This window comes from Bombyx mori, chromosome 6 (assembly GCF_030269925.1).
Source record: "Bombyx mori chromosome 6, ASM3026992v2".
Classification (NCBI taxonomy): Eukaryota; Metazoa; Arthropoda; class Insecta; order Lepidoptera; family Bombycidae; genus Bombyx; species Bombyx mori.
The window spans coordinates 13,070,768-13,096,485 of NC_085112.1; the positions used below are offsets into that span (position 1 = coordinate 13,070,768).

Genomic DNA, 25,718 nt, shown 5'->3' on the forward strand with positions numbered 1-25,718 from the left:
GAAGTAGTGTCTACTATAGTTGAACTGATAATATATCTATTAAACAAGACCTAGTGCACTATCACATCTAGGAAACAATGACAGAAATAAATGTAATTGAAGTTTTAACCAATCATACAAAGTGTAGTTGTTATCATTAGTGTGTATGTACTTACGTAGTACTGTCTTACTTAGTTTTTATTTTTAGTACAGAAGTTTTCTCATTGTAATTTATAAAAGACATAGATAATGTAAAAAGTATTTTTATTGTTACAACAAATAAATGTAATAAAAAAATTTACCAACATATTTCAGTTTTTCAGGTTGAGTTGTGCAGGCAAATTGATTTCTGCATTCACGAAATTATAAAATACTTCTATGTACTAAAAAATACTAAACATGCTTAGCATACCTAAGCTCCATATTTAATGTACTTAAACTCCCATATTAATGTACTTAAACTCCATGTTTAATGTACCTAAATTCCATTTTTATGGTACTGAAATTAAAAAAAAAGCTCCATGGTTAAAAAAATACTAATCATACTTAAACTCCATAGGTGACAGTATGTCTCGCAACAAAGACAAGCACGAGGGCGCGAGTGGGCGCACATACCATATCATGTCGGAAGCAGAACGAGCCTCTGGTCGTAGAGGAGGTTGGACTACTCTTGAGGTGAATATTAATCATTCAATGATTATCTTTAAATTTATTGATACAAAACTGAAACGCCATATTTTTTATTCCACACCATGTTGTAATTATTCTGTGAAACACCGCATCAAATATAAAAGTCAAAAGTGATGACTTTTTTAGAAATCTAATTTAGAAATAAAAATTTGTTACAATTTTTTTTTTAAACTTACAATTACCAACTTAGTATGAAATGCAAACTGTAACCTTCACTTTTTATGTAAAACTAGTAAAAAAAAACACTAGCAACAAAAACAGAAAACAGTACTTAGTTTTAAATTTAAATGATCCACTTGTCTATTTAATGTATAAATTAAGCTAGCATTATTTAAGTAGTTATTCCATTAGTATTCATAAACGTTTAAACACGAGGAAAAGAGATTTTATTATTAAAATTAACGTGGTTTCCACGTTATTTACGTTTAAAACAATACCAACTTTTGATAATTATTGCACAGTAAATCTCAATAAAATTATTAATAAGTTTCAAAAATATATTTGAAAGTAAATACGATGTTTGGCAATGTTTGTTTATAACTGTAGAACTCCACTTCCAACAGTCAGGAAATAATACACAGATTACAGTAGTTTACTTAATTCTGTATTGCTTTATTTGTAACTCAACTTGTACAATCCTTAGACATCTGCTCACTACCGAATACACTGATTTCTGTCCCGTTTTATCAGACTACCGCCTTTTTTTATTATGTCACGTCCCCACTACTGTAATTGCTCCCACCAACAGTGTTGCTATTTAGCAATCCAAAAATTGCCTGAACATTAACTAATTTAATTATTTTACAACAAACCTTACATTAAAATACATAGAACATTACTATTGCATTTATATTCCTTGTGCGTAATGTCGTTTTTTCATAATGCAATTAAGGTAGATTATCTTATTTCAGCGTGCATTGTGTCAGTATGTCAATTTATAAATTAGGGCACTTAAATAAATAATTAATCCAGAATGAAATATATTATATCGGGCATTTTTGATCAGCTTTATTTGAAAGCAATCCGTTTAAATGTAATTGTGTCATTTAACAATATCCAATACTTTGTTTTTGTGCTTTTCTGTGGCCTGGCTGATCGTAAAAGATTGGCGTTGCCCGCGGGCGTGACCCTTGTCCAGGTTGTAGTCAAAGCGACGACTACAGGCACTAAATCATCTCATGTCATCAATACCAGAGTCGAATACCATTCCATATACTGTAGAGGGTTGTTGATACCAGAACCTTTACGGCGAAAACAAATTCTGTTTGAACACTATTAATAGAGAAGAAATGAAGAAAAGAAGAGGAAGAAGAAAATCATCTAGTGTTTCAAATATATGACTGGACCATCGACAAGCAATTCAGTGCAAAACTCCATATGAAAGAGCATACAAAGAATACTGAAGTATCTTCATAATAAGAGCTTAAGTGTTTACGATAATCTCAACGGCTCTCTTGTTTATGTAACCAAATTGAGAAAAGCGCATAGAACCCCTCAGCTTGGTGACTGTTTGGAGATCGTTGAAAGTTTTGCTAAAAGTAATTAATAAAAAATGCAAGAACATAATAAGCAGGTCCTTCTTTGCTCTGAACACGCAAATCTATCCTCAAAGTGATATTTTGAAATATATCCATTTCGCCAAATTCGTCCCTGTCCAGTTTTCAACTACAGTCACAGATGTCACCTGTTTTCGGTATCGTGGCGAATATTTTTGGTTTTGCGAATATTTTTATCCACGTCTGCTATTACTGTTACGCCGGCAAGAGTAACGCCATCTATCGCCGAATACCAGAAACGAATATCAAAAGAACTAGTACCAGCGAAAACGCTCGATAAGTGCAACGCCATCTATTGTCAGATACTTTATCTGACAATAGATGGCGTTGCATGTAGCTTCGACTTGCCCACAATGTTCTCGATAAATCTAGGGATGTCGTATCGTCTATAAAAGCTTTGCAGAGTTGGCACGAAGTCAGTTAGTAATCGAATGTACTCGAAGTAAAACAGCGAACGGATCACCTGAATCGAAGCGGAATTGTTCTGTGAGCGTTTTAAATGTTAATACAGTTTTAAATTGTACTTCGGTGGGACGTTTATTTATCCCGTACTCCAGCGCGTAACAATACAGTTGAAGTGTTAGTTAAATTCATATGATTTTTCGCGTTTTCAGGTAACAGGAGGTGTGCGCGCCCTAGCGCCGCCCCTCTTTCAGCTGACTCACTTGACAGCGCTGTATTTGAACGACAACTCACTGCAGCGCATCCCTACCGACATCAATCAACTCGTCAACTTGCACACACTGGACATATCCAACAATAAACTGAGATCGCTGCCCGTCGAGCTAGGAGACCTAATACAGCTCAGGTTCGTTTTTTTTTAAATATACAACATTTCCAAAATTCATTTTAATTATGCCAAACTCACCCTTTTAACACAGGAAATAAAATACAAAATTAAATGACAAAACCGTAATATTACCAGAAAATGTTTAAATGTCTTTATTGTGTCTGTTATAATAAATAGGCAATGTTACCTCAAGTCAAAGTATAGGTAGAAATTCGGACGAACATCAACGATTGACCAAAGACATTGTGGTAACCTCAAAGCTATCAAATAATTTGTATACACTGGCGTGGGCGGACAGACACCGCTTAGTCGAAGCAAGGGAGCGTAGAGCGTATAGACGTCAAGTGAGGCAAAGTAGAAAGCTAACTATGGTGAAACAAATAATGGACAATGTTTTTGATGCTTTAGAGTTAAACAAAAAGCAGTCTTTAAAAAACAAAACAAATGAAAACTAATCGTTCCTAGAAAAGTCTTACTAATATACTTATTGCGGAAAAGCCACGCTCGAAAAGAAATGCAACGATTCTTAGCTACATACATTTAGAAGGAAACAGCAAAACAACAATGTTCGTTCAGTTCAGTAATGTAATGTACGAATATTGCACTTAAATCTCCAATCTGATTAATACGAGAAGAAAAGCTCTCTAAATCAGACAACAGTGCGCATGTTGACCGATAATATTTGTCTTAGCCAGTCCTTAAAGGACCCTAGTACCCGATCCAAAAAGCTAACCATAAACAGAATATCTTGAAGTCCATATCAAACATAAAAATAGTAAAATTAGACTTCGCTTAGCGGGAAGGAGACGGACCGGCAATCCCCTATATAACTTTAAAGGCCATCTCACGCCAACCCCGAAGCTTATCCCTTTGACTGCCATATAATATATGTCACCGGTGCCCTACGTGGGGCACTGAAGTAATTACATATCGTCTTCTCGCATTAAAACTGTATAATCTCAAAACTTACTAAATTTTACAGGAGAGTGTTTTAAAGGTTTAACATGTGATATTTTTAATATTAATCATCTTTGCAACATTTATTTTTTAGTTTTTACAAGTTACATTATCTGTCTTTTAAAGTAAGATAAAATTATATATTAATTTTGTTAATAGTAGTCAAAATATAGGTAAAGTAAAAAAAACTACGCTCTTCTGATAGTATTTTTGAGAAAAATACTGGTGATACCAAATGATTCCACATATTAATTCAATTTCGAATATTATTGGAAATTGTACACTTTTAATGCGAAATGACGATATGTCGTTTTCGGTGATTAACATGCCAGAATGTCTACTAGACTTTGGAAAAAGAAGAATCCGAAGATGCTGAGATTGAATCTATTCCTAAGAGACCTAATGGACTAAAATGTACATTAAAAATAAAAGAAAAGTTATGCAGTTTATACTATGCAATCTAGGGTTCGTGTTAGCAACGTCGTCATGTTTGAGCCCTGCGAGCTCACCTACTAGTTAAGGTTACGCTGATATAGCCTCTCAAGGCTCACAGCTTAGGTAGGAAAGAAATAAGAAACGGGAGCTTAACAGTGCACCGGCTACATGGCAGCCAAAAGCTTAAGTGAAGTTTTACAATATTTTTTTAGTAAATATACTATAATTCGGTAGTGCCTTGTAATTGTAATTTCTATGAGCGATGGTAATCATCTACCATCGGATTTGCCGTATGCTGGAGTAAAAAATGCCAGTGAGACCGAACCACTCGCTTCTAACACTATCGTTAAGTGAACGAAACATTCAATAAGTCGCGCATACCCAATATTTCGTATGGTACTATAATGAAAATCTTCCCTGTACTGTTGACTAGATGTATCAAGTTATATGTCAATCTAATAAAGCTTTTGTATGAACCACGAAAAATCTATATATGGAAAAATACATTCTCAGCTTTTCATCACCTGTCTTAATTAATAGTTTTTATAAATAAGACATCAATGAATTCTAGATGGCACAATATACAGGATCCCTGTATATTGTTGAAGTTTTTTTCATATGTTATTCTATGTTTTTACCTATCCTTCATCTGAAACACGTCGATGAAATAGGGTGGAAATAGTCTACATTATAAATAAATAAAAAAACAATAAAATATAGTGGAAATTACACTATCAGTTGTAAAATCACAACTATTATGAAATTCTACAATATTTTACCACTATTTATTAGTATATACTAAAAAAAATTTATTAGTTTATGTTGGTATTTATTACTAATAGTTTTGGATGATATTCCAATCGCATAATTTTCCCGCTCGAAGCTGTTATTTATACAGCAAGCTAAACTAGGTCACGAATGACGCGTATTGACAAAATTTCTGAATCCTATCAATATGTAACGCAGGTACACGCTATGTGTAAATTCTCTATCCATAGTAAATTAAGCGTGAAGATTGTATTAAATAATATATATATATATTTTGCTAACCTTACCAACCGAATTTTACCAAACGTGCCCCATATGGTATTAAGTGCCTATCGGATTCTGCAGAGACCACAAACCGCTATTCGGTACCACAAACCGCTATTGGGTACCTAATTCGGTATTCGCTAATTATATATAGCGATATATTGAAATGATATAAATAGTATGGTATTTAATATTTGCTTTTTAGTATATTTTTAAAATAATTACGTAAATTTTCTGTTTTCATTTAAACTTTTAATTATTGACTAATTTTGCTTTAGGTTATTGTGCACACGTACAGTAATTATTATACTACTACTCATAAGTTTGACAACAGAAAAGTTTCCATGTATGTGTGGGTAATGTTTTCTTTATTGATTTAAAGTATCTTTTATGCATTATTTAAAAAAAAAAAATTGCGTTGTGCGCTCCTTCTTTATATTCTCTATAATTGTGAGAAATTTCATACTCCTCCGTCCGCGCAATTTTCGTAAAAAGGGGTACAAAGTTTTTTCTTCACGTATTAATTTATAGATAATAACAACTAGGAAGAGGAGGTACTTCCGAGCAATAAGCTCGCTAGGTCGTCACGTTCCGCACGTATGTTTCGGAACTTTTATAGGCAAGCTTATTTCGAAAATGTCATTCGCGCGATTTTGATTTGTCAAATGCCTTCTATTTTATGATAACTACTGTAAATTTTTACACTGTTGTGTCATAACAGTATTGCTTACATAAAAAAAATTGCAATGCTATTGATGCCTTTCCTCCTGTTATTTTAACACAGAGACAGTCACCCAGAAAAATCTTAGACAATTTTTTTCAGTACTGTCGTTCTTTTTAGAACTAGTCGTATAGTTCATTTTTACCTACAATAGGTATATTAACAGGTATAATAACACTAAGATGATAATGGAATGAATGATTTTGAATTGACCGGCGTGAAGTCTTAAGGCAACTTTTAACTACATAATATATACATGCATCGTTTACGACTTGCCGTATTCATAAGTGTTGATGGGTTACATCAGCAATGAAACTTATGCGTTGACGTTTGAGTCTAAAATTGATTGCTTCTCTGATTCTAAACTACTGAATAAATACGCGAACGAGTTAGGCCAGCACGGTTAGCTTAAATAGTTATCGCACGTTAGAATAGACGCAATGTGATTTCGTCTCCAAGTTAAGGCTTTAAGATTTCATTGCACAATTACGAGTAAGCGTTGACTGGCACCAAGCACCTTACTGGTGGTAGGACCTCTTTTGAGTCCGCACGGGTAGGTACCACCGCCCTGCTCATTTCTGCCGTGAAGCAGTAATGCGTTTCGATTTGAAAGGTGAGGCAGCCGTTGTAACTATACTAAGACTTAGAACTTATATCTCGAGGTGGGTGGCGCATTTACGTTGTAGATGTCTATGGGCTCCAGTGACCACTTAACACCAGGTGGGCTGTGAGATCGTCCACCCATCTAAGCAATAAAAAAAAGAGCAACTTATATCGAGCGCTTTAATACTCAACACTAGGCGACGGCCTGGTTGATTTAGGATTAGGTGCCTCGTCTCTCTGCTAAAATATCAATAAAAAATCACATCATGGTAACATAATTGGGCTTCTGTAACAACCACCTGACTCCTTCGTCCGTCTAAAGCAATAAAAAGGCGTACGATAAATGACTGGGACAGTAAAATAACAATCGGTCGTATAGAAACCGGAAACGTACCTGACCGTGCCGTACAGTTTTGTTGGTAGTAAATTTTATTGTCGCACTAAGTGCGTTCTCTTCACACGAGGACATACGAATGGAGATCGTGTTTAATCTTGAATTAATTCGAAGTACGTACGCGATGACCTCGTTTGATTGAAGCATGAAAACGTTTATTATTACTAGCTGATTGTTTTAGTGCTTTGTTAATTAGGTTTCTTTTAAAAAATATATTCAAAAAATTGAAATTCAACTAAAAAATGAAAAATTTAAACTATTATTTATTTTTCATTTTTTTAGTTGAATTTCAATTCTTTAAGTAATTATTTTTTTTTAATATTGATTTGTCATCGGTCCTCGATTAATCTACAAAGTTTGAATGAAATCTGGCCGTTTAAAGTGGGTCAAAATCGCGTCTAAAGGAGTCAGTTACAAACATTCAAACATAATTTTTTTTTTTATTGCCTTGGTGTGTGGACGAGCTCATAGCCCACCTGGTGTTAAGTGGTTACTGGAACCCATAGACATCTACAATGTAAATGCGCCATACACCTTGAGATATAAGTTCTAAGGTCTCAGTATAGTTACAACGGCTGTCCCACCCTTCAAACCGAAACGCATTACTGCTTCACGGCAGAAATAGGTGGGGCGGTGGTACCTACCCGTGCGGACTCACAAGAGGTCCTACAACCAGTAATAAGTGCAAGTGAATCTAATATAAAGCGTGTAAAAAGGAGGAAAATTTCGGTTTTAGTTCATTTTATGCACATACTAGGAACACTACGTGTTAGGACAAAGAAACATTTCAAGGATAAGCGCCGCAATGGAATAGGAAATGAAAAAACATTGCCGGCTACCATGGATATTTAGCTCAGATCATATAAATCGAAATTACTCAACCCCGTGCCACATTGCGGTCCGAGGACATTAAATGGCCCACATAAGCAATTTTTAAATTTTAAATGCAATATGACCTTACAGTTCTTATGTAGTTTCAGGCCAACACAATATGTATTTACGTAAGTGAAAAATAAAAACCGCGCATCACTGATTTAGCAACAGAACTGTGACCTGGTGTTTCTTTCAACATCTAATTTGACGGCTAACATAAAAATAAATAACAAACATATATTACACCAGAAACAATGTTAGAAACGACATTGATCGTATCAAGTACCTGCGTTATTAAATAAAATATTTAGATTTTGATTTAAGATAACTCTACATAGTTTTGTTTCTTTACTTGGCTTTATCATTTTTACGATGCTCTTTGTTTTATTATCAAAGCGTCTTTATTAGCTTGGTACGTTTGTTTGTATGTAACTGTATCTTTGAACGCTATTTCGACGGTTTTAAAATCGTCCGAATAACTTGAAAATTTGCAAATGTATGAAGGACCAATGGCAATATATTTTATAACGATGTTTTAATATCAGTAACTGGGTAAAAAAATATGAAAATAATTGTTAGTTCGGTTTGCTCTTTAAACGTGATTTTTTTGTTGTTGTGTTGAAACTACATGTATTATTTGAATAAACAACAATTACTTACTATATTATCGCCCAAGCCTAAATTGGAAGTAATTAAAATATGCTCTGGGGAGGACATATGGGGAGGCCTATGTCCAGTAGACCTCTGTAGGATGATGATAACGATACCGTTTTGATGAGAAGACCATTCTTTTGTAGTCATTAACTGAGCACACTTTATTAAATACCCGGTGCATTTGACTTTCAAAATAACCGGCACGATAAATTTGATTACACAAGCCCAAAGCGATCTTTTCTAAACCTCCATCGAGTTGTCGATTATATTTGTAATTCAACATACGGGCTATTTACCGTTTGCAATAAACATATGAGTCGTCTATTATCAAAGGTGGCAATCTGTGCATTTGGACAAAAAAATGTTATTGATATGGCAATGACAGATTGATTTGAATATAATCGTCTCCTTCAAAGAATACGGTTCAAAACCTGCATTAAATAAAGTATTAACTTAACCTGTCTAAGATGTCGTTCAGAAGAGTTTTGTGACTGCCAATGGAATACAAAGTCAATAATTCGTTTTTCTGATTTACCAATAATTGTCCAGAAGTCACATTGCCGGCTTTGATAATAGTCGACTCATATCGATGTTAAGTATTGTTGCTGACGTAAATGCCACAAATCGTTTTCCTTCGAAGATTATTTTATCAAAGCATTAAACGGCAAAAAAGGTCAATGGCATTTGATTAATATCCCAATTTACGATGTTGATTCTGGTACTTATCGATGTTTAGTTTAGACTTTAGACAATGTTTACCGTTAGGGTGGGGCGTGCTTTGAGCGCGTACGGGTTCTGTCCGTATTGTATGTTTGCCTCAAAGCCGCTATTCGGTTCTAAATGAGGTTTGAAAATAGTGACGAGAGGCAAACGGCAATTTGGAAATGTCCTTGGCATTGATATTGAAGTTCAACAACGAGTGACCACTCAACATCGGGTATTCTCGTAGGTAATATGAAATTTAAAAAAAATTAGGCTTCGGTGACATACCGCAAGAATGGTGGTAATGTCTATTTTATAGTGATTTATGGGAATGGCTGCCTCTCGAAATCATGTGTGCCGTATGCTTGCCTTTCTACATATAAATATAAGAAAAAATATCAATCAACCAACCGAGGATCTCGTTTCGTATCCAATAACACTAGATCTGTTTACAAATTTATTCACTTAGTTATCATAACAAGCCCGGGTTCAACGACCTTGGTCGACCGAACGCGATACAAATTAATATTGCTAGTTTATAAAGCTGCATTCTTATCATTATCTCGAAGATATAATTTTTTTTTTGTTTATACACAACGCTGTTTTGATACTGACGTCATTGTTTGACATTGATAATTTAAATGTATAAAGCTAAAGAGTTTGTTTGTTTGTTTGAACGGGCTAATCTCAGGAACTACTGATTCGATTTGAAAAATTCTTTCAGTAAATAAGGAAAATAATTGTAAAACTAAAGCGATATTCATTCGACCTTTGCATTCGATTTAAGAAATTGAAGATGTAGGCGTAATCCAAGGATACAATAAAAAGATTTCGTACAAATACATATAAAAATAACGAATATATAATACGCATATAAAATACAAACACATAATAAATATAATCTTATACTTACTACCTACGTAATAGAACCTCAAGTTGATTGTTATGATGAAACTTACTTGTAGCGTAATCCAAGGATACAATAAAAAGACTTCATACAAATAAATATAAAAATAACGAATATATAATACGCATATAAAATACAAAAACACAATAATAAATATAATCCTTAACTTACTACCTACGTAATAGAACCTCAAGTTAATTGTTATGATGAAACTAACTTATATGGTTAATTATCGATGATAGTCCTACAAACTTAGAGTTAAAATATTTATAAGGAAATAATAGTTTAGGCAGTTGTTTTTTTATTGCACAGATTGGTGGATGAGCTCACAGCCCATCTGGTGTTAAGTGGTTACCGGAGCCCATAGACATCTTCAACGTAAATGCATTACTGCTTCACGGCCGAAATAGGCAGGGTGGTGGTACCTACCTGTGCGGACTCATAAGAGGTTCTGCCACCAGTAAATGGAAATTAGAGCTTCATAGAATTTGTCCGATTCGGAGCATAGGATACAGTAGTCCCACCGTGAAGATTTACACTTTAACTTTTAACTATTCAAACTCACTACTAATAGTCGTGTCCTAAAGGATAAGACGCGCGGTGTACTCGTATCGAGTGATGCGGATATGCTAATGTTCAAATCCTGCCGGCAGGTACACATTTTTCTAAAGAAATACGCTTCTTTATGACTTCCACTATGAATCGAATAAGATGTGTAGTAAAAAAAAAAGAATACGTAATTACTGCTAGTTTACCTGATTAGATACCACCACTCTGTCTGGTTCTGCGTCAAGCAGCTACGCATGGTAATTGAACCCTCGACCTCCTGTCTCAAGATCAGCGAGGACATCCACGTTGTCATGCCGCGGCTGCAAGTTCATTCCCCCGATCAATACGCTGTAGAAAAAAAAACAGATCATTCAAGCAATCAAATAATGTAAACAAAATGATAGCAGGCTACAACGCTCCAGCTGACGTAGTCTACGACAGATGTTTTACTTCATATTTAATTAGTAACCGTAAAATTAGATCATTAAAATTCAAATAATGTTCGATGTTCAATGTTTGATTTTCCAACGGTATTCCACGACCGTTATTTTTTAAATATTGTTAAGGGTTCGTTGTTAGTTTGGGCTCAGTTTTTATTTTTATTGTGCTAATACTGAACGAATTATCATCTGTGGTCCTGAATATCTAAAGAACACCCATTGACGTAATAACGTGATATTATTAAACAATAATATCCCTCCATTCAAACCAGAAATTAACGAATGGTTCGCGGTAGAAACAGGCATTATTTTGATACTAATGATTTCTGAACATACACACTCATAATACAAAGCGTATCGCCCGTAATCACGCAAAATAAAATTTCAATAAATATGCTAAGCTCGAATGGAGTATCCCATAGACACAGCACACTGAGTTTCTCGCCGGATCTTCTCAGTGGGTCGCGTTTCCGATCCGGTAGTAGATTCTGCGAAGCACTGCTCTTGCTAAGGTCAGTGCTAGCATCACTGCGGTTTGAGCCCCGTGAGCTCACCTACTAGTTAAGGTTACGCTGAAATAGCCTCTCAAGGCCACCAGCTTAGGTAGGGGAAAAAAATTGACAGTTTTTTTAATTTTTTATTGCCCGTAAGGCAGACGAGCATACGGCTCACCTGATGGTGAGTTGTTACCGTCGCCCATGGACTTCAGCAACGCCAGGGGTAGAGCCAAGTCGCTGTCTACCGATTGAATTGTATTGGATGAAAGTGGGAGGATCTAACCGCATAAATTTGTTATAGAGAACTACACCTGCATAATAACTACCTAAGAGCACTGCCTTATGAACTTGGTAGGCTCTTCCACCTTCAGTTGCTCGGGCTACAGGGGAACCCCCTGAACAAGGAGATGCTGTCGATATACAACGACTCCAACGGAACCGCCAAGCTGATCACGTACATGCTCGACAACTTGCAAGGTAAGTTCGATTCGGTCCACTCAATCGTTTGCCAGATTATTATAGACGGAGCAACGCAATGATTCATATTTTTTTTTTATTTATTGCTTAGATGGGTGGACGAGCTCACAGCCCACCTGGTGTTTAAGTGGTTACTGGAACCTATAGACATCTACAACGTAAATGCGCCACACACTTTGAGATTTAAGTTCTAAGGTTGAGACCTTAGCCGTTGTAACTATACTTGAGAGTATAGTTACAACGGCTGCCCCACCCTTCAAACCGAAACGCGTTACTGCTTCACGGCAGAAATAGGCTGGGTGGTGGTACCTACCCGCGCGGACTTAGAAGAGGTCCTACCACCAGTAAAATATGAGCTATTAAGAACAGGCGAATAGAGGATTGTTGTTAATATTCAAACGAGGTTTGAGGAGAAAGTAGGTAGGCAGCGGTTCGAGCCCTATCATTGTTAATGTCTATGGGAGACCATAATCACTCATTAGGTCAGCGGTTCTCAACCTTTTTCTAGTCAACCACACATATTCTTTACAAATTCGCGACATCCAGTAAGTATTGATACGTTTTATAATATACGTAATTTATTTATTAAACGTCCATTAAATAGTTAATATTTGCTCCATGCGTCTGCATACGTCATATGAGGCGAGGCATTTCCTCCAGTCAATTTAAATAAAATTGTCTTATTTGTAAATGTCGCGAGACGATGATTGATAACCTAAAGAGATGTATGCTTCGTCTGTCTTAAAGAATCTTAAACTTGTTTTTTTTTCGCACGTATTTTTGAGCTTGTATTTGCTTCGCATAGAACTGGAAACCTTAGCTTGGAACCATATGACCGAGTCATATTTGTTCGGTTTCTTATTAACTATTCATAATAATATCTGGACCGACTGTGATCAGGTAAGATTATAGATTATGACTAATTCAGGATTTGTGAACTAATTTGCATTCCAATTCTAAACAAAAAAGAATGAAATAGAACATTTATGTATGCTTCCACGATGAATCTTAAAACATATTTTTATAGTGTAGTTAAAAACAAAAATTAAATATAAGACAAACCTGCTTAATGTTTATTTTTATTTTGCTTGAGAGAAATATCTATACATCTGACATGTAGTGCCATCTAGTTGTGGACGACGAAGTGCGTATTAGTTTGAAAGTCTACTAATAGATGTCGCTAGTTGGATCATCCGAAATAAATTGCCGAAGTTCATTATCTACATTTAGACTCAGCATATCACCATGAATCGACTACTTTTTGGAAATTATACGGGCAGTGAAAATAGTAATACCGACACTATCGTGTACATGTCGTGTATTTGCAGCAGATACTTAAAAATTTATTGGAGTTTGCCTATTACTTTTTATGATTAACAATTAATACTCGGTCACGTTCCGCTGATACTAACTTTTTTTTTGTTTTTGTTTTTCTTGCCCATGCTGATAGCCGTGGTGCTTGAGGTACCTAAAAGTACCGTTAATGGATCGGGAGGATCCGTAATGACGTGTATGACACTATCGCTAATTGTATGAGAAACATCGATTTTTCGAAAGTAATCGCGCGCCACCTGTCTTGCAGTTATATCCCTGATTTGTTAGGATGATCAATTAACAGTCGTCCTTTAACTATAAGACAGACGTTTTTATTTTTCTAGAGCTTTAGCGTCAATTCGAATGAGACCCAAAAGTAAACAGTTGGTGAACTTTTAATCCCAAAAAAATATCTAATTTATTAAAGCATCATTTCAAATTACTTTTTTTTTATTGCTGAGATGGGTAGACGAGCTCACAGCCCACCTGGTGTTAAGTGGTTACTGGAGCCCATAGACATCTATAACGTAAATGCGCCATCCATCTTGAGATATAAGTTCTAAGGTCTCAAGTATAGTTACAACGGCTGCCCCACCCTTCAAACCGAAATACATTACTGCTTCACGGCAGAAATAGGCAGGGCGGGGTACCTACCCACGCGGACTCCAAGAAGTCCTATCACCAATACTTTTTATTAAGAAATCAGTTTTTGTTCGGATAACAGTGCGTTGGTTATATTCTACTATAGCCCGTGTCCTATTCAAATGCATTGTGAAGTTTCATTAAACTCCGTCCAGTTGTTTCGTGTGAAAAACTAATAAGCGTCATTAGAAACTTCCCGAACAATATTAGTAGTCGGGTTATTGTGCCTTCAATGAATCATACTTTTGATGCCTCACAATTACGCACGTGTAAATAGTAAAGAAATCGATTGCATCATAAACACATGAGTTATAGATTTTTAAGAAAATTAATAAATCCTACTTAGGACGTATTTGCGTGTTATTAGCCAATACTTTTTTATACCTACTTTTGCTAGTGGGGTTACTCTAGCTTCACCGGACGTGGAAGCCAATGCGGATTAGTATCATCGTCCCGCTTTATCTGCTGCGACGCAATAATGCTTACCGCTTGTCGGATGAGGCAGCCATCATACCATAAAATTAAAACTTCATGGTCGTCTAATTAACAAAATAAAAATACCTTATCTGCTTCAAATTTGAACATTGCACAGATATGAATAGAAAGACAAGAGGTTAACGAAACTAGCCGTTGAATTAAAACCCATCGCCGACTATTTTGGAACCACGTACGTACAACGTAAATTACACAAATTGAGCTATTTAATTTGAATAACAACCTCACTTAAAAGACCATCTGTTTTATAAACGAGCCACATTGTTTTTCGTGAGACGGACGTCGCTGTTCGAACAATTCCTGTAAATAAGTTGATGATTTTTTTTGTTTTCCTACCTATGCTAGTAACTACGAGAGGTTATCCTAGCTCACGGGCTCAGCCTGGTGAATTTGGCAACACTAGCCCTAATCGTGGAAGTGCTTCGCTGAATCTACCACCGGATCGGAATCGCGACCCACTGAGAAGATCCGGTTTTTTTTTTCCTACCTATGCTGATAGCCTTGAGAGGCTATTTCAGCTTACCCTAGCGTGTGTAGGTGAGCTCACGGGGCTCAAACCGGAGAGTTGCTAACACTGACCCTAGCAAGAGCAGTGCTTCGCAGAATCTACCACCGGATCGAAGATCCGTTGAGAAACTCAGTGGGCTAGCGAAGTATTTGTAGAATAACGGAAAGGTTAGCCCACTGAGTTTCTCGCTGGATCTTTTCAGTAGGTCGCGATTCCAATTCGGTGGCAGAATAAGCGAAGCACTACTCGTGCTAGAACTAGTGGTTAGAAATTCTCTCAGATTGAGCCCGTGAGCTCACCTACATGTTAGGGCGAAGCTGAAATAGTCTCTCAAGGCTTACAGCGCAGGTAGGAAAACAAAAAAAAAAGGAAGGCATGACTGTGCCGATATGTGCACTGCACTCCGAAGGTCTGGTGCTACCATACGAATTCCCATCCAACGATAATGCGTTTATAATGTGCCCGCGTCGTTACGTCATCACTGAAATAAATTTAAACACCGTTGTTGTTTTTTCTATTTTATCGAACTAATAAATATTCTTAATTATTTTGTTGCTCTCGTTCTTTGACACGTACAATTAGGAAGATGATGGGCTTGCGTATTCAAGTAAAGTTGCTTATGCGAAGTTTTCCTCTATGTTAATAGGCAGCTAATAGTAGAAAACTCTAAAAAGTAGTTATAAAGAATCACAATTTGTGTTCTCTGTTATGTAATAAATAGATAAAGACAAAATACTTAAGTTACTATACCGAAACCTTAGAACTTATATCTCCTCCAGGTGGGTGGCGCATATACGTTCTAGATGTCTATGGGCCCCGGTAACCACTTAACATCAGGTGGACTGTGAGCTCGTCCACCCATCTAAGCAATAAAAAAAAAGTTACGTTTTTCGTATGTTACTCGATCGATTATGTTAATTTTCATATTTTATTTTTATCCTTATTTATTTCACGGATGAATTTGAAATTTGTAAAAATGGATGTTCTTCAACTTATATTCTTCAAAAACATTTAGTTGTTCCTAGCCAAAACATCACGATAACATCGATGAGTTATTTCGCTGGACAAGCATGTTTTATTTTCCCCCTGCTAATCGCTGGTAGCCTAAGAGACTAATGCAGCTACACTCGGACTGCTAGGTGAGCTCACGGGCTCAATCTGAGAGAATTGCTAACACTAGCCCTAGCATGAGCAGTGCTTCGCTTATTCTACCACCGAATCTAAATCGCGACCCACTGAAAAGATCCGGTGAGAAACTCAGTGGATTGGATAAACATTGTTAAATGTCGCGAAACTCCTAAATTTGTTTTTAATTATTATTTTCGCACTGACGGGTGATCTTTTTTCACGTTTTCCTCGATAAGCTAATAGTGCACAGCTAAGATTCACTCAGAACCACCGGTCACCGTACTCACGTCACCATAGACACAGCCCGCTGAGTTTCTCGCCGAATCATCTCAGTGGGTCGCGTTTCGGATCCAGTTGTAGATTCTGCGAAGCACTGCTCTTGCTAGGATCAGTGCTAGCAACACTCTCGGTTTGAGACCCGTAAGCTCACCTACACGTCAAGGAGAAACTGAAATAGCCTCTCAAGGCTATTAGCATAAGTAATAAAAAAAAAGATTCAGAATTATTTGTACGTAAGCGCATACGTCACGCTTTTCTGATTTCGACCGCCAAGAACCGCCACGTTCAAGGCTCTCGTGCAACAAACGAAAGTCTACGGTTTTTATTTTTTTTTTGCTAAACCCAACTGCATCGTGATCTCACCAGTGCCGGGCGCCATTACAAATAAAGCGATATCATCGTCTGGCTACCACGCAACGGCATTGGAAAGTGTGAGAAGATTCGGTATTAATTGTCTCGAGTCGTTTGCTGTTGAGGTCGGAGGGGAAAAGCGATTGAAAGTTTCCGATGTAGGCGTTGTAGTTTAGATGTTTTTTTTTATTTATTTCTTAGATGGACGGACGAGCTCACAGCTCACCTGATGTTAAGTGGTTACTGGAGCCCATACACATCTACAACGTAAACGTGCCACCCACCTTGAGATATAAGTTCTGAGGTCTCAGTATAGTTACAACGGCTACCCCACCCTTCGAACCGAAACGCATTACTGCTTCACGGCGGAAATAGGCGGAGTGGTGGTACCTACCCGTGCGGACTCCCAAGAGGTCCTACCACCAGTGAAAAGTTTTATTTATAACAGACGTTGTCGTATCATTGCCGTATCCTAGAGACCGCTAGGGCAGCGTTTAGAAACACGATGCTGAGGGACAAGAACTATCCTTCAGCGATAGCCGATTTAGCACTTTGATACACGTCAAATGTCAATGTGGACTTAAATCTGTAATCAGTAAAAGCTCTTTATTCGCGTTTTAAGGTATTATCGAATTAAAAAAATGCCATCCAATTTCTATATTTGCGGCTAAAGATTTCTTTATTCGCGAATGAAATCGATACATATACATTGATAAAAGGGATTTCAATATGTTGGTATCCAACCGAATATCCTTTGTAAAAGCGTCGTCAAATGGACTAATAAAAAAGTAAAATAAACCTTATTAAAACTATGCCTAAAGTACGTTTTTATTTTGTCACCTAGGAACGTATCTCCTATAATCCCATATTATGTAAATTACCATTCCATGTTCACGGTTTCTGTATTCGCGCTATATTTACGGAACATATAGCCCGCGAATAAAAAGCTCTTACTATATACAACAATAATGGACATTATTGTTGTATATTGCTTTTAGGCACGATGTCAATCCCCATTGGTATGAAGTTTATCTATTTGTTCAATTGATTTGGGCCAGATATAGGTGAAGTATGTTAGCCCGTCCCAGCACTGTACATATGTAACCAGCTATTCCTCATAATAGTTTTATTGTGGTAGGACGTCTTGTGAGTCCGCACGGGTAGGTACCACCACCACCCCGCCTATTTCTGCCGTGAAGCACTAATGTGTTTCGGTTTGAAGGGTGGGGCAGCCGTTGTAACTATACTGAGACCTTAGAACTTATATCTCAAGATGGGTGGCGCATTTACGTTGTAGATGTCTATGGGCTCCAGTAACCACTCAGCATGAGGTGGGCTGTGAGCTCGTCCAACCATCTAAGCAATAAAAAAATATATCATCATATATAGTTGTGAAGTTCCTCATAATAATTCTTAAGTGTTGCATATGATGCAACAACCATGTATAAACCAAACTAAGTACTTTCCTACTCCTTCCTTTCCTCTTTGCATTGAATAAAAGTTATCATTCAAAAAAAACTCGCTGTTATAGACCTTTGCTTTTTTGATTGAGCAATAAAAAAAAAAGTGAATCGATACTCAACGCGGTCGCATCGTGTCCGTAATAACAATGCGATACGTTTACGTAATAACATAAGCATTGGAAACTCCGCAGGCGAGTGAAATTCTAGTTTGGCACCGACCCGAATTAGAATTGAGATTTAATCGCTTTGAATATCGAAATGTATTCGTATATTCGTATCCTGTCCCATCTCTACTTTCGTTTTGTTTATTATATCCATTAGATTTATTATTATGTTAGTATTGAATTTTGCTTCTTTGTTAGAAAAATGTTTTAAACTCTAATATTATATTGATATTCGAATAGACCGGCAATGCTTATGATGAGTACTAACTGCATTTTGCAAGCGAAAGCTCTAATTTTTTAAGATTATTTTAACGTAAACAGACCTCACTAATATTGAGCGCTTACAGTAGCTCTATTCCAATTGATTTGTAATAACTGCTGTGCCTTTCTGACTATAATGTTTAATTTTTTTTACCTAACTATCCTAGTAACCTCGAGGGGTTATTCTAGATTCACCGAGCTAGTAAATCAGCTCACGGGGCTCAAACCGAGAGTGTTGCTAACACTGGCCCTAGCAAGAGCAGTGCTTCGCAGAATCTACCACCGGATCGGAAACGCGACCCACTGAGAAGATCCGGCGAGAGACTCAGTGGGCCTGGAATGATTCTGAACAGAAATAGGCAGAACGATTGAATATATGTAGGACACTAATCTTAATATCAGTGCTTAAGGTAGAAACTGCATTACAACTATTAAATTTTGAAAAAACTAAAACACTTTTGCTATAAATGCTGAGTTACGAACTCACAAATAAATTTTACTAGCTTAAGATTATTTTGCGTAAGTCACTGAAATCGGTGTGCCCCCTGATAGAATTGCCGATTGAAAATACACAATACATTCGATAATACCACCGGTTTCTTTTGTATGTCGTTCTATTGACACGAACCGGCCAATAAATCGATAAGATCGTAACGATTCTATCGATACGCGTACCGAATGACAATGGAGTTCGGTTGCCGTGCACACGTCGACCGAGGTTCGAGCGTCGCGTCGGTCCGGCGTGGCCGGTGAAAGTGTTCGCGAAAGTGAAGTCGGAACAGAACAGGTGACGTCACAGAGTTTTGCGCAACACCCAACATCCGAGACATTGTGTTATCTCCTATTGTCGTTTTGAATACGAGGCTGTTACGTTTTACGGGCGCGTGAGGTCGCGTGTGCTTACGGTCTGGCTTTTGTAGCCTATGATCCATGATCGAATGGTTTTGGCGTTTATGTTATCGTCTAATTTGTAATAATGTTTGGTAATCCATTTAGAACCAAGGCATTCAAAAATAAACGTCCAAATTATAATGCTACGACAGATACAAACAATACGAATCCCTTTTTTTTTTATACATCGTAAATTTCGAATAAAAATTTGCAAGCAAAGTGATGACTCGTGGCAAACCGTGTAATTTAAATTCAAGTTGAGTCAAATCTTAATGTACATCAGGACTTGATGCTCATAAGCCGAGATCTGAACCGTAAGGACTTGACAAGAATTTATTGCTTTTTGACGATCATACTGAATCCCCAAAATATGGAAATGTTGTCACGATCTTTACGCAAAACGACGGAGAGAAATAAAAATACGATTAAGGGACCGCTGATTATCTCCTTAGAGTATTTAGTCCTGCAGCTTGTGTGCTACATTATTCTGCGCGTTTTATCGTTTCATTTTATATGCAACAAATTCCCGAACACTTATAAAGAAATCTTACGCAATTAAATAAATCTTATAAGCCATCAAAATAAAACCTCAACATATAAATCTTTTGTCTTTCATTTTGTTTAACCTGCGAAATTGACTGCGAATTCAGATAATCCGTAAAATGCGCCCAGACAGCATCGAAAAGACAATCGAGGCATTAAAGTATGAGGCGTGCACCCCAAACATAGAACCCGCAGACGAAGGGCGGACATTGGGCGTCGGTGCAAGGGCACTATGACGCCCTTGTCCCGACGGGGCGCAGTCTGGAGGTCGCGGATGTACCCTTATTTCGTCCCTTCCACGAGACTGCGCTATCCTGACTTTTCTGACTTTTGATCACTCCTAGCACATTAAACAGTTAACTTTTCTCGTAAAAATAAAATACGTTTAGGTATTTACTTTTCGAAATTAAGAACATCTGTAAAAGTTAGTTTGGCTAATAAGACATTAATTTTGTTTTCGTGCTAAAATAATGTGTTAACTGCTTCTAAGTTTCGAATAAAAAAAGTTAACTTTGATCACATGAAGTCTTACATTTTTGATTCATATATATTACTAGCTGTACCCGTCCGCTTCGCTGGGCATTTAAAATTAACATTATTATTTCTCACCCCCACAAAGATTCTCATCATTAACGCCCTCGCAACTGGTGTAGGGAGTCCAACACTCATATAAATGTTAGCCTATCCATTAAGGACATGTATTTTCTACATGGATACCAAGTTTCAAGTCAATCGGATGCATGGTTCAGTAGTTATAACGGAACATCCGTAAAAACCACTGTAAATTTATATATTAGTATAGATGTAGTTCCCAAATGAGACTACAGTCGTAGGTAAAATTTCTAAGCCGTATTTTTTCTGTGTTTCATAAATTAAGCCATCAATTAACAATGAATGCAGTAAGCATTACAGTATTGAAATTGTCACGGAATGCAAAATTTACTGCGTCGGGTTGTAGTTTAAAGTTCGTCTTTAAACATTTGACAAGTCAACGTCATATAAAGCAACTTGAAAAAAGAACTATGTTTGTTTATGAATTTGTTTAACTATTTACCAAGGTCTGACCCTTTTAGGGTCTGCTAAGCTCGTTTGAATAAATAATTACTTATAAAGCGTGTCTTAATTGGTGCGTGTGTTAACTAGGTCTGTTTCATGCAAGCGTAGACCTCGAGAGATTTTCGTTTCTTTTCAATATATACAAGCCTTGGAGACATTCACGTTGGTATCATTCATTCCGTTTCAATTGATGACTAATCTGATTAAACCACAAAATTATTGCCGCGATGTACTGTAATATACCACGGTAAAACTTATTATTATGTACACTCCACAGTAAATAGTAGTCTAACTTGAAAATTTAGAAAATATTATATATATCACCTGCTTTATTTTAAAATATTGTGATTATCTTTAGAATAGTTGGTATTGTGTGTTTTGTAAAAATGTTTGAAATGATACTGTCACTCCTTCTTACCATTGCATCGCATCCTTCGCCACCTGAATCCGTTGCGCTTATCCGCTCATAGTGCGTTTTTTCTACATCATTTTTGCGACATGCCGTTCGATTCTGGCATGACTGGTCTTTTTGCCAAGCGCTGTCTTTTCAAACAGCATCTCGGTAGGAAGCAGATTAACTACGACTCTTGACAATAACAGTGTCCGTAAACGACGGTAACCACTTACTTCGCAAAAAGATAAAACAGTACTTTCTGTGCCATCTGATAGAACTCGATTTTACCTCATTTAATTCCTCTTCGTATGCTAACCATGAATTGACTAAGCAATACTTTATAACACTAATACGTTACAACAATATTTTAATTTATAACGAATAAATAGAAAATACCCGTCGCACGAGGTGTTCCGCTCTTACCTATTCTCGAAGCGAGACAGGTAAATGCTTTACGACATCGTAAAACGAACTCGTGCCGTGAAAATACATAATTTCATATTATATTACAATATCTTGATACATTTCATTATAATCTGGCCGCTTTGTGTTTGAATAACGAGATTGTGCGAAATGATGGGCCATGTTTTAATAACATATTTATGTTAAAGTTAACATCCAGCATTAAATTTCGTTGAATCATTGGTATACCCGAGGCCCTTTAGGATGTGGCGCCTGATTGCAATAATCATAATAGTCACGGTATTGGGGTACTATTTCAACTGCTGGTGTAGGGTCAAGAAACAAACCTTATCTTCATATATATAAAGTTAAGATCTTCGCCACAATATGTTTTCATAAACTGTCATTTTCTCGAAAGAGTTAATTGAAAATCCTTATTGAAATTACCATAATAATATTTTGAGATTGTTTCTCGCTAACCCAGGATAACTAAAACACGTAGGTCCGCAACATAAACAGGCCATAAATACTTTTAAAACACCAATCACGCCTCGGCGTCACTGTCATTTGTTTACCAATAACTAGACCATACAAACTAGCATTAAACAGCATATATCATTATAAATGATAATGAAATGAATTTAATTAAAATACGAATTCATAAAAAATGAGAATATACCTGAATAATAGAAAGCGTGTGAAACAGAAGGAACAAATACAGCACATAAAAAAATAGAATGGAAAGGAACAGATCAAAATTTGTAATGGTATAACATTAAATCCTCCGACCAGCGGCTGGGTAGCATAAAAACACTAATGAAAAACAGTTCAGTATATTTGGCTTTAGCTTTAGCTTTGGTAGACCGTTAGACAAAATCCCATTAAAAAATTAAATAAAAAAACGACGCGGTATACTCGCATGCCGAATTTCGAATTTCTCAACCGACTGTAAAACTGAAATTTAATATGCTCAACAAAAATTACATTGCCAAAGCTACAGCCAATAAAAATCGTAGTGAAAGCGGTACAATTGATTTGTAAAACCGTTTGGTGGATATGTTTAAATTCAAGTCTTTACTAGTGGTAGACACTTTAAGGTCTCTTGATAGTATTTGCTGTTCGAAATACTCAGTTCCACCTACTTTCCTTGCTGTCTTTTGGTGTTCCAGTTCCAAATGTATAGAAAATCTATTATTGAATAATACATGAATATTACCTCACCTGAAAGTGGCACCTGTGACAGAGAAGCTGAGGAGTGCACGTTTGGGATGGTATGGACATGTGATGAGACGAAATGAAAATGAGGTTGTTAAGAGAGTGTTAACTATGAATGTGGAAGGATTTAGAGGAAGAGGTAGACCTAAGAAGAAATGGATGGATTGTGTGAAAGACGATATGGGTAGGAGGGGAGTGAGCGAAGAAACGGTATATGATAGAAGAGTATGGAAGAAGAAAACATGTTGCGCCGAACCCAGGTGACTGGGAGAAGGGCAGGATAATGATGATGATGACATGAATATTACCTCAGTGAAAGCAGACGATCGGCTGATAAAACAGTCCGGTATAGTTTTGTAACTGTTATATTGGTTGATGAAATAATATCATATGATGCACTCGAAGTATTATTATCACTATATAATCAATAGTAGGTCATGTAGAGAAACTATACTGTTTGGTACTTTTGCCCTAATCATCCACTGCCACTTTAGCGATTATTTATCATTAGCTAATACATTTCTAGATTAAGATATTCCGAATTCCTAATGAAGTGTTCCAAAAAGTCCTGTTTCATTGGAATCGTTTTTTATGAGACGTTGTTTTTAACTGAATTTAACACTCTTGTTTGATGACTAATCTAAAGATGACTAAGCTGCAAAATTTTGTGAAAGTCTATTAAGTCACTTTTAAATCAATTATCAATATCCCGGACACTAGATTTGCTTTTTTTAATTTATTTAAATTCACAGATAATTTATATACTCAAACTATTTAAACGGCTGAAAACAAAATAAGTATATAAGTATAGGTACTCACTCCTAAATGAATATTATATTTGATATTTTGACATGATAACGTATGACAATAAAGTGGCCCAAAGATTCGTAAAAAAAACAACCAAATTTATCCCATTGTGGTCAGGTGTATTAAAAGACACGAATCAATTTATTGACAAATTATGAGTTGATTGTTCCGTATAAGTTTAAAATACTTATGCAAATGAAGGGTGGTACAACCATTGGCCGTGCAATACAATAGGGACTTTGCTGACGGTAGGGCGCTCGTATAGGTAACACAACCACGACCCTGCCAATTACTGTCGTGAATTTTGGTATGAAGGGTTGGGTAGCCATTTTACTGCTTTAAAAACTGAAACTTGGTACTCATGTCTCAAGGTGGATAATCCTCTAACAAATTTACACCAGGTGAGCCGAGCGCTCGTTCATTCATTGGATCTAATCGAAACTGTCTTGAGAAAATATTTCATGTCTTTAGTCCTCTTTGCCTTTCCAGCCTATACTAATTTTTGTTGTTACCTGTAGAATATTTTTTGTTTGACCACGTCATCATTCCAATCGATCCATATATAACCAATATGTATGTATGTATATCCAATAAGCGAAAGAAAAAGATTTAAATGTATCTATTGTTAAACATGACTAAATCCAAAAACGAAATGCGTTATAAACGCGTGCTTTCAAATGAAAGTGCGGCTCTAAGTGGCGCCAATCAAAGTCCCATTAAACCGTTTGAAGTGTCGCCGATGCAATCATTTTGCACTCTATATAGTTGACTATTAAAGCTGCATTTCCTGTGATGGCCTATAATAATGGACTGTCTAATATACTGTCGTCTTAATGGTTTTTAGTTATACTTGAAATCACTTAAATATTTAAGGATGTTACGAAATACGTATTTTATATAGCGAGTCGCCAGAGCAATAAAAAAATAATTTAATGCATTTGGATTGTGATAACTGAATAAAATATGAATATACATGAGTAATATCTGAATTGTTCTGTTGAGTACCATTATCGTGCTCATTTCCAGCAATAATGCCTTCCGGATTGAAGACACGTGCTTTGATAATTATTTAAACAGGGCCACTGTTCAACTGACTAAAAAAATTATGAGTTTTCATAATGTCTACGATTCTTGATTAGTACTACCATATTTTAAAATTTAATTATTACATAGCGAGTGCGAAGGACTCGTTCCCTGTAAGTACAACACACGTCACTTTTTTCCTTACTTATCCGCTGGTAGCTTAAGAGGCTCTTCTGGCTATGTAGGTGAGCTCACGGGCTCAACCTGAGAGAATTTGCTAACTAGCCCTAGCAAGAGCAGTGCCTCGCTATGCCAGGGCGGGTAGGTGAACTCACGGGCTCAACCTGAGAGAATTTGCTAACTAGCCCTAGCAAGAGCAGTGCTTCGAAGAATCTACCACCGGATCGGAATCGCGACCCACTGAGAAGATCCGGCGAGAAACTCAGTGGGCTGTGTCTATGGGACACACATCACTATTTTGACGTCCGGAACGGTTCCTTTGTAGCCTGATACATTGTATCACTAA

At 36.6% G+C, this 25,718-nt stretch overlaps 1 protein-coding gene across 2 annotated transcripts in view; it reads left to right on the forward strand.

Annotated features, from left to right (window-relative positions):
* LOC101745857 (CCR4-NOT transcription complex subunit 6) overlaps positions 1–25,718 on the forward strand; it is a 229,576-nt gene that overhangs the window by 2,984 nt on the left and 200,874 nt on the right. For both annotated transcript variants that reach the window (XM_012697837.4, XM_004923524.5), the window contains exons 2-4: positions 539–654; positions 2,840–3,033; positions 12,081–12,256. In XM_012697837.4, the coding sequence (XP_012553291.1) occupies positions 547–654; positions 2,840–3,033; positions 12,081–12,256 (478 nt within the window). In that variant the 5' untranslated portion in view covers positions 539–546. The remainder of the gene's footprint in view (positions 1–538; positions 655–2,839; positions 3,034–12,080; positions 12,257–25,718) is intronic.